The 19355-nt window shown below is 42.5% G+C and overlaps 1 protein-coding gene across 5 annotated transcripts in view; it reads left to right on the top strand.

The window, feature by feature from the left end:
* The first annotated feature begins 3645 nt into the window (after nucleotides 1-3645).
* Nucleotides 3646-19355, top strand: part of NYAP2 (neuronal tyrosine-phosphorylated phosphoinositide-3-kinase adaptor 2) — a 152176-nt gene continuing 136466 nt past the window's right edge. For 4 of the 5 annotated variants that reach the window (XM_081192596.1, XM_081192594.1, XM_081192595.1 and 1 more), the window contains exons 1-2: nucleotides 3646-5020; nucleotides 10622-10861. In XM_081192596.1, coding sequence (XP_081048722.1) covers nucleotides 10656-10861 — 206 coding nt within the window. In that variant the 5' untranslated portion in view covers nucleotides 3646-5020; nucleotides 10622-10655. The remainder of the gene's footprint in view (nucleotides 5021-10621; nucleotides 10862-19355) is intronic. The other variant, XM_081192593.1, reaches the window with a different exon arrangement.

The raw sequence follows: 19355 nt of genomic DNA, 5'->3' as shown, positions 1-19355 counted from the left end.
GCAGGCTTAGGCGATCTAAAATTTCCCCCCTCTTCTCCTGCTTCCAAGGGGGGTTTAGTAATTTTAACCAATGGAGATTTAATCCTTTACAAAAGGCTTTCCAGACTTTAGCTTGCAACGTCTTTGCTTCAATCTATTTACAAAAGAGGAAGGCGGACTTCCTGTTTGAAACCTTCCCGTTTCGGTGCCAAATTAAGATGTTTAAAGATCCAATTTTCTGTTCTACTCACGGGTAGTTGTTTAAAGTCCAATTGTCCACAGGAAAAAGTCAGCGCTCTCCGGCAACAGCAATGCGGCTTCACTCCGTGAAAGAAGCAGTCGATTCGAAGCACCGCGCCGCTCACCCCACGTCGCTCCGGATCCCCGAAACCGGGTTTCCCCGCCAGTAGGGGAGGCACAAAAAGTGCCAGCTGAATCCCACGTCCACAGGCTTCTCCCGCCTGTGGTTTTTAGTGGGTCTCCGCCTCGCCGTGGAGGTCCAGACCCTAGTTTCCACGGAGCGGATTCCTCCCGATCAGAGGAAATCCGCCATTGCCGGAGGCGCTAACCGGGAAGTCTAGTGATTAGCGTTCTGAACTAGGACCTTGGAGAACAAGGTTTAAATTGTCACTCAGCTATGAAGCTCCCTGGGTGACTTTGGGCCAATCACAGTCTTTCAGCCAAATCTACGTCGCAGGGTTGTTGTGAGGATAAAACAAGGAGTGGGAGAACAATGCAGGCTCCCCTGAGCTCCTTGGACAAAACGTGGGGCATAAACCTAATAATAAATAGATTACGCTGTTCAGGGTCTGTTACCTCTATCATAGGCCTCTAAGGGATTGCTAAAGTGGGATGCATGACGGCTGATATATTTGAAGCCCATATTAATTTCAAGGGCCTGTCTGGGCTACTGTCAGTCCTCTTTTCCTGTGTTGTGGACTCTATAGGAAAACCATTGCCACCATTCTATATTGAGCTGATTCCAACATGCACATCACTCTAGAAAGGTAAGGGGTAAAGGGACCCCTGACCATTAGGTCCAGTCGTGGCCAACTCTGGGGTTGCGGCACTCATCTTGCTTTACAGGCGGAGGGAGCCGGTGTTTGTCCGCAGACAGCTTCTGGGTCATGTGGCCAGCAAGACAAAGCTGCTTCTGGCGAACCAGAGCAGCGCACAGAAACGCCGTTTACCTTCCCGCTGGAGCAGTACCTATTTATCTACTTGCACTTTGACGTGCTTTTGAACTGCTAGGTTGGCAGGAGCTGGGACTGAGCAACGGGAGCTCACCCCGTCGCGGGGATTCAAACCACAAACCTTCTGATCGGCAAGTCCTAGACTCTGTGGTTTAACCCACAGCGCCACCCGTGTCCCATATCACTCTATAGTATCCAGCAAAATGCATGCACAATTCCCATGGAGTAATATTGCATATGATCAGTCCAGTAACCTCAGTGACCAATTAGCCCAATGCAGTGACTATATGAATGATTCTGAAGGCACCAGGAAATCTCAAACTGCTGCAGAATTGGGCAGCCCACTTGCCATTAGTGATAGGGCACATAGCTGAATGTGAGTGCATGCTACTTGCTTCTGTTTTAGACTTAAGGTTATTTGAAATAAGAATTGGACTATGTTCCTAAGAATGCCTTGAATTCTCTTAAAGGTTAGATAAAATTATAGTATTTGTGTGAAAATGAAAGTGGGGCAAAGTAAGGTCCACTATCAAGGGGTAGTATTATGTTATCTTTAAGATGACTTTAAACTGTGGTTGAGTGTATAATCACTGTTTTTAGCCTTGAGCTGCTCCAGCTTTGGTGGAATGTATGTCCAACGATCACTGACCAGTCTTTCATATATCTGGAGTATATAATTAGAGATGAAAAGGACAGGGGGACCATGAAAATAAATAAAAGGGGCAAAGCACTCCTACGCTGTGTAAAACCAGCTCAGGGTCATGATGAATTTTGTGTGATTTTCTACCATGATGTATCTGCAATTCCCTAGAGTCAGAAAAGAAATATCCCAACACTATAAAGTATATGAAAACCATTCAGATGATCTGAGTAACATATATCAGCTGTCTGGAGGAGCGCGAAGGAGAGAATGTACTAAATCCAAACCATATAGTCCTCCCAAAGCCTGGTAAATCCAAACCATCACATCTCATCCTCCCAAAGCCTTTTTCATGAATGACTATAGCCATTTGGCAGTGGAGGTTTAGGACCAGAGTTTTCCTTGTCCTAGAGGAGCTACTTTCCCAGGCTGATGAGCCCCATCTGCCCCTCATTTCCCTCTACAGCATGTGTCGAAACTGTCTTCTTGATTGTTGGACCCACTCTTGATCTTGTCTGCTCAATCTTCTGGAGCCTGTCTGCAGGGGAAGTCCCTAACTCACTGAGGGTTTGGGAACCATTGGCTACCCTCACCTGGTTTAGCTGGGCAATCGAAGCCATTTCCTGGTTTCTGGTCACTGTCACATGCTGACAGCTTCTAGGAACCACAGGTGAGAGCTGAGTGCAGAGTGGGGACCAAAGGTGGACATGACTATAAACCCCCAGAGGTGCATTCCAGTGTCTCTTGAGACAGACGGATGGCAACAGCACTTTATCTTAAACCACAGGTCATACATAGTTCTGCTGGATTGTTTACTGGATTGTGAAATCAGGCTGCAGATTTGAGCACCAAGCAACTGTTTACATCTAGTTCAGAATGGAAGTTTAATTCTTCATTTGTACCAATCCTGGCTGCACCAGGCTATAGTCCTTGAGACTTCTGTGTCATTGGGTACTGTCACAGCTAGAATCAAAGTGCTGAGTTTTATATAATTAAATTTGCCTACCACAACCATTTATTCTGGGAAGTGTCAGTCAATGGTCAGGTCTTCTTTGCTTTCTTATTAATTGCCATATTTGACACTAAAGATTTTCCTTCAGTTTGGATTCACTGGGTTGGATGAATTCTCCAGATCTGGGTTCTTTTTAGGGGCATTCACACCAATGAGGGCACAATCCATGTACACTAATACTTGAGGTGAACACTCATACCATTATTCACATGTAACATTTAAAATGTCTAGAATCTGTGTACCTGTCTACAAAATAGGTGTGCTGTAGAAATTAACAAGCGTATACTCTTCCACACAAACATTTCTACATGTGCAGAGATAGCTTGTACCTGTGTTCATTGTAACATGTGAAGAAGCCTTTTGCATTCTCTGCAATGCTATGTCTTGGCTTGCTTGCTTGAGTCTTTGGAAGCTCTCTTCTCTGTCAACGCAGTCTCTGCAGGATACCTGCTCACAGTGCATTGTTTTGTGGATAGCACAGGCTGAATTATAGAACCTTAGGTGGTAGGCGGAGAACTCTGCCTTGAATAGCAGACAGGGATTTGGACTAGGTGGCTGGTGGGTCTATCCCCAGGACTCTGAATCAGTGAACAGAAACTAAATATTTCTTTAGAGAGATGAACTTTGCAGGAGGGCATAAAACTGCCCTGCTGTGTTTCAAATATCCCTGCTGTCAAATCGCACATTATACAGATATGCATTCCAAATAGGGGAGGTCTATTCGCTCATGCAGTAGGAGCAGGTGGTGGGAGGTTGTTTTGATGAGGTTAAAAAGCTCCTCCTACCTTTCCCCAAGCAGCAGCCTAATCTGCGTCAGCAGTAATTGTGAGCCTTGCACGGCTTTTTACAGTGAGGGTGAGTGCAAGCGATACATCAATATGAGGTATCAAACTGAGACTTAGATGTTCCCTCTAAGTGGCTGCTCATTTCCTGGAGCCATAACATGGGCTAAAGGTTAACTTGCCCATTCTCTGTGGAGGGACATTTTTTTTTTTTTTGGAAAAAAATCTTTCTTTCTTTCTTTTTTTGAGTAGGAGGGGGAGAAGAATGGAGCAGTGCTGTGCCGTGCTGTGTCCTACCTAGAGAGCCTGAATTTGTGCAGGTCCCTCCCTCCTCCACTCCCGCTCCCCCCCCCAAAAAAAAACCTGGATTATTTTGCTAATCAGACTTCAGTGCAGCGAAGATAAAAGGGGGAGAATCTGTTGCCTAGATAGGAAGCTTTAATGAGCAGCTGCGCCCCTGGGGACAGCAAGCTGAAGTAGAAGGCGGCTGCTTTCCGGTCTCTTGTCATTTCTTCACTTGCTCCTTCGCCTCCTTTTTCTCCAATGGGCCTAAGCAAACGGGAACTGTCCAGGGTGCTAGAATGCTGGCTGCTTTGATGCTGAACGCAAGCGGATTGCAGAAAAAGAGGAGCTCCAGATTACTGCTCATTGCCGAAGGTAGGCTTGCTCTTTGTTTGAGAATCCCTGATTAATCAACAACAGCATCAACAGAGAGGGAGAGAGAGAGAGAGAGAGAGCCTGCTTGTAGTCACCGGGCGAGCGTGAGAGAGACTGTTTCAAACCTTCGCTGTCTAGGTGGCAATGAAAGAAAGGAGAGAGCATCTTTTTCTGTTGCAAGAAGCCATTTGGATAGGATGTTTTCTATCCCTCCTTGTCTTTTCTTTTGGTCTTCACAGCATCCACTCCAATGAGGCACCTTAGCCACCTCTCTGCCACTGCATATGCTGGTGTTGTAATCTTCTGTGTGGTGAAGTGGGCAAAAAAATTCCTCCCATTTCTTTCCTGCTGGACTTCAAAGCAGGGTGCCGTTGATGCCCCCCTGAAACCTTTGCTGTTCTTTCTCTCAATGTGGATTTAAGATGCCAGATCCGCTCTTTCCCCCCAGCCCCACTGCATTTTTGAAAGTCAAACTTTAAAAAGGCTATTTTAATCCCACGCCGAGAAGATCGCTCTTTTATTTTTAATGCAACACGCTGACTTCTAGAGATGCAGAATGCTACAATCTGGAAATGTTTGCCAAGAAGATCTCAAGCACTTTAATTGAAGAAAAACTGAGCCAATCTGCAAAATCTGTTTTTATGGTGCTGAAATATCCCTTCAGACTGCACTGAGATAAACCACAGGAAAGGGCTTTTACAGACAAAAGTCACCTTTAATTATTGCACTTAGCAGTCCCCCGAGGACTTTAATCTTGGTATGTACATGGTTTGTTTTGGTTTTTTTAAAAAAAGAATCTCTAAGCATGCTAATGAAATACAGTGCTTATCTATATTTATATATCACTATATCACTTATCAGAGAGGCATATTGGCAGAAATGGAATGATTTACAACCCTGAAATATCTAAGCAGGAACTTTGTTTGGGGAGACATTAATCAAACCACAGCAAAACCAAATAATACTGTAATGTATTTGGGATTATTTAATGTTCTTCTACACATTAGGTGCCTGATAATAAGAACATTTGGTGTCTGGAGTTTTCATTTGTAAAGGCAACATTAAATTATTAAAAGGTTGCTAGCTATTTTTCTGACGTATTAATTGATATAATACCTAACAGCTGTGTTAGTTACTTATTAGGCATCCCACACCATTAATATTTCACAACATTTCAAATATGTTTCCCTTAGCCAAAAGATCTTCACTTTATCTTGCCCTCCCCACAATACACGTCTTGAAGAACATGGAAAACAATTTAGTTAAGCAGAAAGCAAATAAGTATTTCTCCTAAATTAAAAGACCTATTGTCCTGGTAATGTTGGGATAATCTTAATCTCCTAATTATAGGTAGTGCTGGCTGTTGGCTATCCAGTCACATGCTACTTGCTTGTTAGGAAATTGTGCATTTTGGGATCACAACACATATGTGAAGGACTTCTGGTTGACAAGTAAACAACAACAGTAGTACTCCACATTCTAGAGGCTTTGAGGAGTGCAATCACAAGGAAGGGGAGATTTATCCTTTGTGCACATTTATTGGGTTTGTAAAGCTCTTTATTTCTGACCTAGAGACATAATATAAACACACCTTCTTGAAAGCATTGTTTTATTTCAGGTATGCAATGCCTTTCCCCCCTCATTATTTTGAAGGAGCTCCTTTTAACCATTTGTGTTATTAAAAGAGAGATCCTTTTACAGTTGGCATAATTCCCATTTACAACAAGGGTAGCCAGCGACAGAATAGAAAGTTTCTGGATCAACCTGGTTGAGTATGTCAGAAGAGTTGATTCTTGCAAACTTTGCACTATGTGTAGCAATGCAGTCTGCCTTTGTGCTTTTGAAGAAGCCTAATGCTTTATTCCCTGTATGTGGGCCATGTGGAATTAGAAAACATTTCCTTTAAATAAATAAATAAAAATCAAGTCTGCTTAAAAATTAACAAGGCAGCAGGCAGACATGTATATGAGAGCTTCATTGACAATGTGCCTAGCAAAGAAATAATTTGTCTTCTGAAAACCATTTCATAAAAGACAGCAACTCTGAAGAAGTGGGGGTGGGAACCCAGTGTATAACATACCAGTGCCATTAGGTCTTTAACAGTGGTGCTGTAGTCAGCAGTCTGCCAGATATTGGATGTGGCCTAGCCTCTTTGCACTTACTGTCTTGTAAGCAATTCAAGAAGCACAGAATGAAAGCAGAGCCCAAACACTACAAGTGGTACTCCATATAACATCTGTGGTGAGAAGAGTGTACTTCAGATGAGCTAATTGTTATGTTGTAAAATGCAAGTGAACATTCAGGGAGAGGGATGGTATACTACTGGGGTATGTGCCCAACTCTTTTTTTAATTCTTCTGCCTATCTGAAAAGAAATCAGTTGGCCCTTAAAAATGTGATACGTAGCTATTAAACTGATAGAAAATGGTTGTGAGTTTCTTTTATATATATATCAATGAACTATGGAAGGCACTCATTATTTTTATTTTAGCAACTTGTTCCATTTGATGGTCCATATTTTATTTCTCCTGCAGCACAGCATTTTTTTACAGCTCAAATCACACATGCAAACTGCAGAGTGGGAAACACTTGCAATGCAAGCAATGCAGTAGCAGCTTCATGTGGCAAGCAGTATTCATTGTAAGGTTTCATTGTAAAAGAGCGAGGCTTCAGAAACACCAAAAATGAATGTTTGCAGTAGTGTGGTGAAAATTGCCAGAACTTGTGTAGGGACCTGCTTTGCACAAATGAGTTGCATGTGTTCATTGAGTTTTAGGGTCAATCCAGATATTCAGTACCACCCCCCTGGCACTGTAGCCTCTTCAGAACGCAGCCAAACTTGGAAGACCCTTTCACACACAGGAGCTCTGCTGCACACACTAATTTCACATTCTTGAAAGGGCTTCCTTGTGCAGTTCAGTAGGTTGAAAATCTCTGGGTTTCCATTCCTATGCAGAATTTTCCATGCCACTGAAATGAATGGGGAAGCCTACACACATTAGAACTTCATAGTCATGCTGGGTCAAAGTCCAGCTCTCTTATCTAACTGTGTGCACATGGAACATCAGACTTCTTTACATCCACCTGATCAGATGATCTGCTAAAATCCCAATTATCTAAATGAGGAAATAAGGGATGGGAAGACAAAAGCCATCCTCTTGCTTTCCCTCTTTTCCAATGAGCAGTTCAAGCCAGGTATTGCTAATTATCCAGACAAAATCTCATTCATAGTGCAGCCCATTGGAGGACAAGATCAGGGATGATGCACGCAGAGCCTCTTAATGTAGCCCTAGCTGGATGGGGACATGTGACTTTAGTTGCTTGAACGTTATGATGTATTCTGCTATTGTTTTTGCTTTACTAGCTTAACCTTGCCTCTGCCATATCAAGTCTGCACTTTAAAAAAAAGTCAGATACTTGATTCCCTCATTCCTGAATTGCAAACTCAATTAATAATTTATCCTCATTTACAGAAATTGCATGAGAATGATTATAATGATATTTCAGTTAGTCATGAGAGTCCTTGGGTGGAATATTATTCATTGAGCTGATTCACCTTGCCATAAAGTGAACAAACTGGCAGGAACAGTAAAACTTAAAAATACATGTATTCTCTGGTGCCCTTCACTGCTTCCCTGCTGATAACTGATTGCAGGGGCGAAGGCATCTCCTACTATCCTGCAACTGATTCTTGACTCTAGCTGTGAGAGGAAGAGAAAGTAGTGGAAATTTTAAACCATGCTGTGCTTTCTAGGCGGTGATGACCTTCCTATTCTATAGACACTGTTGGCTGTCACTGTCATAAATGCTCCAGACCTTTCCCCAAATGATCAAACTCCAGGGAGGTTGTCTAAGCCGCGTGGTTATTCCTTATAGCCCATTCCCACATGTTCTGTGCCAAAGAACAGGCAGCAATCAAATTTGGGTGAGAGATGATCAGGCAGCAATCAAATTTAGGTGAGAGATGATCAGGTAGCAATCAAATTTGGGTGAGAGGTGCCACCAAAATTGTAGGCGAAACAGAACTATTCAGAAACAAGAGGGGAGGTATCAATTAAAAAACCCCTAAGTATGCAGAACCCTCCCTCCAACAGCCCAAAAAGGATTGGAATAGCTCAGCAATCTCAGAATGTAGAGTGACAGCCAGGAGAGTAGCATGGTGGGGTGTGGGGTGGAGAGACTAGGCGGCTGGAACCCTGAAGAGGAGCACTGCTTTTTGTAATGACAACATTTTGTTGCAGGTTCCACTTGCATACTCTAAGTACAAAGCCTACATAAGACCAAATACAACAGCACACACACACACACACACACACACACACACACACACACACACACCAATACATCTAACATATAAAATTCAGAACATCCAATAATATTTATATAGCAAGGACTCTTATAAACCCAGTCTACTGAAATAGATAAATTATTATTATAATTATTCGTGATTAATATATATGGCATTTTACCCTTCACAGAACTTCAATTCCCAGCACCCTGAAGCTAGTTCCCAGGACTCTTTGCTGGAATGTGTGTTGAATGTATGACATGTATGCAGCCTATATGGCAGCTGGGTAACCTAAGAAAGCATGACATGAACCCTGGTTCAAATTTCATGAAAAAGTGATAGATGAAGGTTCTGCATTGTTGATTGATTCATTATAGGTATAGACACAACTTGAGAAAAAATACATTAAAAATTCAATGATGTTCATGAAGCTCCATGGGGCACCTGGTATTTATAACCAGTTCATTTGGAGCCTCATTTCTAAACACAATATTACTGGTTTTGTTATGGTTGATCCCCTTAATTCAATACTCTTTCCCTCAAACCGGTTCTAAGAGATCAGCTAGCCTAACTCAAACTGATGTTCCTGGATTTTAGGCTGATATGGTCCCTATTAACATCTGCACGTATAGATCCAGTGTCTCCCCATTTTCATCCCCACTGCAGGGCCAGAGAAAGTTCCTGTGAAATTCTGTATCATGGCAGAATTTTCATTTTTCATGTTGAGGTGTCACAATGAATTTAATCATTTCAGAAGGGGGGAAAAATAACCAAGTAGAAAAATAGACTCCTGTTACATGGTTAGACTATATCACCAGTTTAAAGGCAATTTAGAGATCTCTCTGCAAGAGTGGAAGGTACTTCCTTAGTGTGGAGAAGCAGGCAAGGTCACCCTATCTGTAGTCTCCTATGTCATCCAACAGGCTACTCTAAACAGTCCGCCTACCTTTGTGGAATCAGTTTTTCAAAAGGAGCACAAGGGACTGAAGACAGGAGAAAACTGGAATAAACAAAACACTCTTTGTATGAGTAGAATTGCCTTCCACCTGTTCAGTGTATTATTTGGATCCAAATCTTTGCCAATGCAAATTTTGAGAATGATGCTGATATTAACTCATCAGAAAATTTGGTTCTAAGACAGTCATGAGCATCTGCAAGAATTTTTCAAGGGGTGTGAACAAAGTAAATGACTGAAAGATGTAAGCAGGCTATTTCCACCATATCCAAACCTCGTGTCTGTTGCACTTGCCTGAAGTTCATTCATACAGAGGTTGCACAATGTTTTCCCAGTGTTTAAGATCAAATACAATCATAAATGAATGTAATGAGAACTGCAAATAATCTTCACGTGGCAATGTCATTGTTAAGAGCCCTTTGGGGCTTATTGGGTTGGCTTTCAGTTCTTCCTTCTGAAGCCCCAGCTTGCTTTTTTCTGTCCTGAAGTGTATTTAGAGGCTTGTGCATATGGCATGGGAAACCATTGGAGTAAAGATGATCCAATGAATCTGAATGCACGTATGGATCTAGTGCAAACACATCCCTGGCAGCCAAGATCCATGCATTAATCCTCCTGCAAAACCATGAAAAACAGTGTCAGACAAAATTAATGTGCCTAAGGTGACAACAAAAGACATGCTTGCTCTAAATTTAAGTCTACTTCAAAAATATCTGGAAAGCAAATTTTGAAATCCAAAGTAGGGCAGTGCAAAAAAGTGAGCAAGTCTTTGAGGTTGTCATTACTCTTCATCAAACTGAATGTTAAACAAGGTAATTTGTAGCCAGAAAGTCTGCATTTGTTCCCAGTCTTAAGATGAAGCATCGGAGGAGAAAGCAAACTGAAGTAGGTTATGCTCACCTAGTTGCTAGGAAGGTTTCATATTTCAGCTAGGACTCCCGGGATGAAAAGAAACACAGTGGCTAATCCCCCATTTTTTAAAATATAAAATTCAGCGGTCACTCAGATCTTTCTTCAGCTTTATGTAAAATGACATTGGAGAAAGTTGATCTTAAGCTAGTAAGCTAAAAATGATTTATCTGTATGGACTTCTTTTCCCTCTTTGTCAACCTACAGGAAGTATTTTCCTCCATTTATTATCTCCAACAAGATGATGAGTTCTAATCAGGAGGAAGTCACTTTGGGCACTTTCCTCCAGTATATTGAAGATATGGGCATGAAGGCCTATGATGGTTTGGTTATACAGAACGCATCTGACATTGCTCGAGAGAACGATCGGATGAGGAATGAAACAAACCTGGCTTACTTGAAAGAAAAGAATGAAAAACGTCGGAAACAAGAAGAAGCAATAAAACGGTAACTATCTGGTTTTGTTAAAAATCAGGGTTGATTGAGAAAGAGTAAACAGGTCCCTTCAAAATCTGAAATGTTGGTTACAGATTAAAAGATTGTCTCCACTAGTTGAGGGTTGACATGGCTATTTCAAGGAAGTGATGTTGGTTTTGGAGGTCAATGAGACTGGTAGCCTAATGGAACAGCGATAGCTCTGTTAGGATATAATGATGCTGTTGAAGCTAATACAGTATATAGTCCACTTCCCGGCAGATTGTCCAAGCTGTGTTACCCATCCCATTGCATGTCATGGAAGGAAGGAAGAGGGGAGCCTGTCCCTCACTGCACTGCCTTCAGGAGAGTGGCAAATGAGAACTTGCACATATACCATGGCTTAAAACAGGGGCCCACTTGACAATGCTTTCAGCTGCATGTATATAAAAAAGAGGGCATCCTTTGGCTGGCTATGTCTAAGGGAGTTTGACAAGGGTCACTTGTTCTGGCCAGAAATGTCACAAGGAGAACGTGGATTTCAAGCACTGGTTTGCATTATGGATTTCAGAGTTTGGCTGTTTGAATGCGGATACGAGAACCACAAGTACAGCCATGGATTTCCCCTGTAGCTTCCTGTTCTACTGCTTTCACAGCTGAATGAAGCATGCCACTTTAAGACATAAACCATGGCTTGCCTCATGAGCTGCAATGGGGAACACAACAGAAACGCCTTCAGCTTCTCCATACCATATATCTATATCAATAGCTATGTATCATCTATATCTGTATATCTCAACCCCCCCCCCCCCCGCCAAATCAAATGAATATTGGATTACACTGAATGTATATTTCTTGGAAGAGAGGTGGAGAGAAGGTAGCATGTGGTTTCAATTGACCTTTATGTGGTGCTTGTATTATGTGATGTTTTTCCTACTTATGTGGTCGTATGCTACTGGTAGTCAGCTAGTGAATGTTCTCAGAAGGACAAACAGTAGAATACGGCTGAAAATGTCATTTCTCCTGTCTATCCAGGAGCAAAAACTGGAGCCAGGAAATGTTTCCCCAAAGTGTTTCTTCAGGGGGAGTGTGATCCCCATCTTGAATCGGCTGAACATCTCTTCCCAGTTTAGCCTTCCCTTCTACCATCAGTACTTACATCTTGTCTAGATTTGCCATAGATATCACTGGTTGAGAATTCTGAAGCTATGATATCCAAGCCCACTGAAAAGGAATCTTCTTTCAAAGATCAACCCAGATTTTTCATATCCATACAATAATCTTATTCCGAAATTGTTTTGATAGATGCAATTATATCCCTGGGCTGTAACTCATTGTATCAGAAACATGGAGATGATATGCAGATCATGCTAATTTTACACTTAAATCAGCCACATCCCTTAGGCTTGTGACACATTTCCAAAATGGCCTTTAGTGCTGAAGTCTGCCCATTTTTAAAAATACATATATAGAGAAATTAATAATTGCAATTCTCACATTTACTGGGACTCCAGCCCAGGAAGAAATCTATTCTTTCCAAGCACATTGGAGAGATTCACTTGTTTTAATTATATTGATGACATGTTTTTGAGTGCTTGATAGATTAGAAACAAAACAGTGAAACAGACTATCTATTAATCTCCAGACAGTGCTGTCTGGTGCACCAGTATCATTGTTCCTTATCCAGCAGCCGTGTGAGAGAAAATTAGAAACCTATTCTTTGGTCGCAGAGAAGAGGAAGAATGTTAGAGAAGGTTTCTGTAGCATTTAGTAGCATTCCACTTAGGAGAAGCAAAAGATATCTTCCCCTTCACATGCTTGTTGGACTCCTATATTTACATATGCATGCTCATCACTTGAGGACTACAGCATCAATAAAGATCTGCAACTGTGAAACAGACATCGCACCTCCACAAGTGCATGGGTGTCATATCACCTCACTTCACTTGAAGTGCAGTGTTTCAATGGGGTAATTAACGCTCACACACTGTCAGTGCTGGCATTTACCGAGCGATGTCCATGCATATATGAATTAGCCTTCAATTGGGGAATTGAAAAGTGTGGCTTCCACAGATGGGTAGCAACTGGTTGGTGAGCTTAAAGAGATACAAGTGATTATTTGTGAGTTGGAGCCAAGCCCATGTTGACCTGATGAAGGCCAAGTAGGGTGGGAAAAATAATATGATTGCCTTCAGGTTCCAAGTGCAGACGAATGTTACTGATTTACTAGATTCATCTATCTCTGTCTGTTTTCCAATTGGAGTATGGTACTGAGATGGTGCTTGCTTGTAGCTGTGGTTGAGTGGAGTGCCTTGGATAGGTCTGGAGCATCATCACATCTGAAGCAGCGAGACATTTGAAGGTGATGGCCTGACACCTTTTGAGCTCTGCGGCAGGCAGCAAAAAACCTTGAGCCCACTCCAAAAAATATGGAAACAGTACTGCTCTTTTATATGGAGTTTTAGAAGGATGATAAAGGACTTGGTACTTTTTCACAGACTGGCTCCTCTAATGCTATTGGTAGGGAAACTAAGGCCCGGGGGCCGGATCCGGCCCAATCGCCTTCTAAATCCGGCCCACGGACAGTCCGGGAATCAGTGTGTTTTTACAAGAGTAGAATGTGTCCTTTTATTTAAAATGCATCTCTGGATTATTTGTGGGGCATAGGAAATTTTTCTCTCCCCCCCAAAAAATAGTCTGGCCCCCCACAAGGTCTGAGGGGCAGTGGGCCGGCCCCCTGCTGAAAAAGTTTGCTGACCCCTGCTCTAATATGTCTTCATGTGTGTATATGTGGGGGGGGGGATACTGATTTTTTAAAGAACAAAAACAGGAAGGCTAATACCAGTAGCCGTAGTTCTGGACAGTGATAGGTATTACAGGGTGATCTGTGAATAAGATGGTAGGAAATATTTTCCACAATACATCATTTAATCCCAAACAAATTGCTGTGCTTCAGGGTTTCTGATAGGTATGTGTGTGTTTTATGTGCTGAACCATACAATAATTGTCTTGTATCTTAAATTGTTAAAAACAGTTGTAAAAAAATTCTAAGACAATAGGAAGTATTACATACCTCTTGTGTAAAAAAAAGGGGGGGGGAAGACATTCACATCCATTGTATTGCACATTTTCCCCTGGACTAAAATGGAAGTGAGAATGATGCTTTCATGAATAGCAGTGGCATTAAGAATGATTTTGGCAGGATGGTTAATAGTAACAAAACATACCTCATATATCTTTTCTAATAAGTGAGTCTTAAGCTATTCCTTCTGAGTGTACTGATAAAGTCTTTGTCTCTTACTGGATGGAGTCAGCTGATGAATTTCTGACCTAATTTTAGTATAGCAGTCAGCAATTGTGCAAAGAATACCAGGTTAATGTGGTGATTAAGAGAATGAGATGAAATGATGATACAAACGTTTAGTATGTCTGTGACTGTTTTGTGGCTGTTTTATTGTTAGCCTTTTCTTTAAAAAAATCATTTCGAAAAACAATGTTGTTTTAAAATATAACACAGCATTATTCACACATTGCTATTGTTAAAGCGCAACACTGCTCATCACATTTCCTAGGAAGCATGGACCTACTTTCCTTCTCATGGGTGGTCTGCACATTCCGTTAGATGTCTATTGCCCACTCTTAAGAGACCACAGTACACCAACTGCTGGAGGGTTTACTTCTGGATACGAATGTCAGGGAAGCTCCATCAATTCATAGTGCTGTAGGACGGATGGATATTTTTGGTTTACCTGTAGGCACTCGTAGTTTTAGACCTTTGCCTGCCAGCCTTTACATAGCTGAAGCAGACATTCCGATAATTCACATTGCTTTGATTTTAATGTTTCCATGTTTATGCTCTCCTAGCATCATCATCTCATGAAATACTTTTCTAAATGTGTGGTAGTAAAACAGTGATGAGGCAACTCAGGCTCAGGGACCACATTCCATCTTCTAGGTGCCTCTGTCTAGCCCTCAATACTCTCCACAGGCCACACCCCTCACTGCTCCTGCCTTGTGCCCCATATGTTTTTGCCTGGCTGACATATGTCCTTGACCTCTGATAATGCCCCTGTCTTGTCTGAATGGAGGATAGAAAGAGTTGTGTGTGGAAACTACTCTACTCTACTCTACAAACATAACATTTACATCCATTGCTCTGCCTACTTTTGCCTCGCCCACCACTGACATGAGGCCACCAGAAGTTAGCCAGAAGTGAATGTAGTATGCAGGCCGAAAAGGGTTCCCCATCCCTTCTGAAAAATATCCCCACTCCAAAGTAGCTTATAAAAGGGACGCGGGTGGCGCTGTGGGTTAAACCACAGAGCCTAGGGCTTGTCGATCAGAAGGTTGGTGGTTTGAATCCCCACGACAGGGTGAGCTCCCATTGCTTGGTCCCTGCTCCTGCCAACCTAGCAGTTCAAAAGCACGTCAAAGTGCAAGTAGATAAATAGTTACCGCTCTGGCGGGAAAGTAAACGGCATTTCCATGCACTGCTCTGGTTCCCCAGAAGCGGCTTAGTCATGCTGGCCACATGACCCAGAAGCCAATAAAGCGAGATGAGTGCCGCAATCCCAGAGTCGGTCACAACTGGACCTAATGGTCAGGGGTCCCTTTACCTCAAAATAGCTTATATATTAGGATCATTTAATACTGCTATTGGCAATAACAACGAAATCTGAATGAGCTTATTGAGAATGAATGTGTTGTATGGCTACAGTGGCTAACATTGTTTTTGGCAAGATTGACATAATTCAAGCCCGCTCCATTGCACACTCTTTTATGCATTTATTTATTGCATCAGAAGGTGAGGTGCTTTTCTTTTATCTCCATAGAGACAAGGGCAAGAGGTTCAGGGTGCAATCCTATGGTCTTGGGACAGCATCCTTGGGTGCTGTGGATTTTGAGCAGGTAGAGCAGCAGGTCTGCTCATGAAGGCCTCCTAGTTGCAGCCAGAGGTAAATCCATGGCCATAATAAGAATACAGAAAGAGTCCTGCTGATCAGGCCAAAGACCCATCCAATCCAGAATTCTGTCCTCACAGTGGACAACCAGATGTCCGCAAGCAGGACCTCTGATTCCCAGCAACTGCTAATCTTTTCATTCACTCCCACTGAGCACCTTCCAATCCCAATGCACTTAATGGTGAAAGTCTTGCACATCGTCATTTATATGCAGCTCCAGCACTCTTTGGTCCAGCCTTAGTCCCATTCCGAGCACTGAAGTGCCACTGCATGCGGCTTTGTTTTGCTCATTCCCGGGAATAAGTAGACAGATGTTGCAAAGGAGGAGGAGCATGTCTGCTGCTTCCATTCTGTGCCAGAGCTAACAGAAATGGGCCAGCCAGGCAAGAGCAGAGCTAAGCTCTTGTAAAGAACAAGTAATTGTAATGAACAGCTGTCATCTCAACCCCTCATAATCTATGGCAAGCCACACACTGAAGACTAACCCTTCAGCAAATGTAAGCACATCTATTTTTTGCTTTCCTTTAAGAAAACAACTCTCTTTCATATTCTTTTATGTGTGCATTTATGTTTAGCTTAGCTAGAGAGCTGGATCTAAAGCAGAACAAGGGATGTGGGAGGGGGAGAGTGTGTGTGAAAGGGACAGACAGACATAAGAAGGATCTTGCAGTGCCATCCTATGCTTGTTTACTTTGAAGTAAGTCAAATTGTGTTCAATGGGGCTTACTCAAGGAGAAGTGTAAATAGGCTTTCAGCCCCAGCGTGGGCTGAGTACCTTTGACATCTTACACGGCTGCATGTGCAGCAAGACTTGATTTATTGCTGATACAAATTTTGTCTTAGCTGACAAAATACAATGCAATATTGGATTAGCATCTCTCTCCTAAATGTATCTGCTTGGAAATGTGTGTCATTGACTTCAAGGAAGTCTTCCATAGATACAAAGCCCAGAATTCTGCAAATGGCCACATTGAAGGGTTTGACAATTATTAATTTATCAAAGATCATAATGTCATTTGATTGCAATAATGTGGTAGTGTCGAGAAGACAGCACGATGTTGGCTACCCCTGCCATAGGCCAATAAAACAAAATAGAAAGGCACAGACTACTTTTATATTTTTGAAATTGCTACTGGCTAAGATTGTGCTCAGTGAACTTCATGCTTCAAATATGCTATGGGATTCATGCTTTGTCAATGACAACATGCTGTAGGTCAGTCCTCCAGGAAAACTATCCAACCCTGTGATCTGCCACAGTGGAAAATGTGTTTGGATGGCTTGCAATGACTGCTGCAAGAGTGCAATGTCATAACCTGTGGCTTTCAACTGGTGCTGCAAACAAAGGCTGGATATGAAGCTGGCTTGGTGTTATTGTGCTGGGAACAACCAGTGACCAGGTCAAATCAAATGTGTAGCATATAAAAGAAAGAAGGTATGATGATGATGATGATGATGATGATGATGATGATGATGATGCAAGGATCAGGGATGATTTCTCAACATCTCCAATGTGCTCATTTCCAATATTAGTTGAGGGTAAGCTTCGATAACGGACTTGGAGGCAGCAAGCATCAGAGTAGGATTTCCTGCTTCTTATCAGTGCAAGGTAGATGCACCCAGTAACGAGTAGCCAAAGATTCAAGGTGCTACGGTAATCTAAACACTTGGATAGTAAAAAGCTGGGTATCACTGACAAAGGCAGATATTTATCTGGGTCAAGATTATGTGGGTCAATGTCTTATTTAGTTGTTGCATTAATAAACATATGCTTCACATGCAACGTGATGCCGTTTCCCAGGACTGAATAATAGCCAGCTCTAATCAAAGGATTTGTGCCTATGGAAGGACGGAATCATGACGCAAATAGAGCTGCTTTTTTCATGATCTTTCTGGATAGTTGACATAGTGACTCCACTGCGTGCAAAGTAAATACTGTAATGTACATGCCATTATCTCATGACCTTGCTATAGACAGGTTAATGTGGAGAAGGTGCCATCTACAGCTTTGCTACCCATTGTCAATGAAATGGTTTCAATAGAGATGCCCTCCAAATGCATTACGGCGTATTTATGAATAATTGAGGTGAACTAGATAACAAATCCGCCTTTCCAAAAGCTTTCTATCCATATGGCTCCCCATATGTAAGACAAAGCGAATGGTAATGGCAAGAGAAATTTTGTCCCAATTATCATTTTTGATCATAAGAAGGGATCACACACAAAAACCCATTTAGAAGGACCATTCAGAAGCCTGACTCTGTGTTATTCCTTACAATTTTGAAACATCTGTTTTATAAATAGTGTGACAGAAGCTGGGTGTCATCCCCACTCTGCTGAATGGTAGTATGATACCAGGGGGTTCCAGGCAGTCACCTAGAGTTTGTGCTCTTTTGGAGAATAGAAGATGCCGTGGGGACTGGCGTAGCTTTAAGAAAGATGATTTGTTCACATGTGTACACCTTCAGTCTGCATGGAGGGAGTCTGGATCTTAAAAGTAAAGGTAAAGGGACCCCTGACCGTTAAGTCCAGTCACGGACAACTCCGGGGTTGCAGCACTCATCTCGCTCTGTAGGCTGAGGGAGCCGGCATTTGTTCACAGACAGCTTCCGGGTCATGTGGCCAGCATGACTAAGCCTCTTCTGGCAAATCAGAGCAGCGCACAGAAATGCCATTTACCTTCCCGCCAGAGCGGTACCTATTTATCTACTTGCACTTTGATGTGCTTTCGAACTGCTAGGTTGGCAGGAGCAGGGGCTGAGCAACGGGAGCTCACCCCATCGGGGGGATTCGAACCACTGACCTTTGGATCAGCAAGCCCTAGGCTATGTGGTTTAACCCACAGCACCACCCGCGTCCCTTACAGCATGGTGATTTCAAGTGGGGCTTGTTCCACACAGCAGTACAGTACAGTACAGTGGTACCTCAGGTTACATACGCTTCAGGTTACATATGCTTCAGGTTACAGACTCCACTAACCCAAAAATAGTGCTTCAGGTTAAGAACTTTGCTTCACGATGAGAACAGAAATCGTGCTCTGGCAGTGCGGCAGCAGCAGGAGGCCCCATTAGCTAAAGTGGTGCTTCAGGTTAAGAACCGTTTCAGGTTAAGAAGGGACCTCCAGAACGAATTAAGTACTTAACCTGAGGTACCACTGTACTGGGGTCAAAGATGGATCTCAGTCTTTCTTCTCCCCTTCTTTTTCCCAGCACACCTTCCTCTATAGACTCTGCTTTCCTGTCACTTTGAACACCCCCCCCCCAATCACCATGGCAATCTCTGTGTGCCCAGGCCCAAGATTCCTCTTAGATGGGCCATCAACACCTTTTTTCATGTTAATGCCTCTATCCCAGGTGAGACCCTATCTTGGAAAGGACTGACAATCCCAGGATCGGGGGGGGGGGGGGGGACGCTGGAAGAAGATTGGATTGTCTTTATTCTCTTTTTATTATTATTATTAGAAATGTTTTATGAACGTTGGAAAAATGTTGAAATGAAATTACTTGGCTCTTGTAAAAATGTTTAAAGAATTAGGTAAAAAGGTAATGGTTATGAGAAGCTGGTAAAAA

The sequence above is a fragment of the Podarcis bocagei genome (assembly GCF_964188305.1).
Source record: "Podarcis bocagei genome assembly, chromosome: 4".
Taxonomy (NCBI): domain Eukaryota; kingdom Metazoa; phylum Chordata; class Lepidosauria; order Squamata; family Lacertidae; genus Podarcis; species Podarcis bocagei.
Note: the sequence above shows the minus strand (reverse complement) of the source record. Positions and strands in the feature narration are given on the sequence as shown.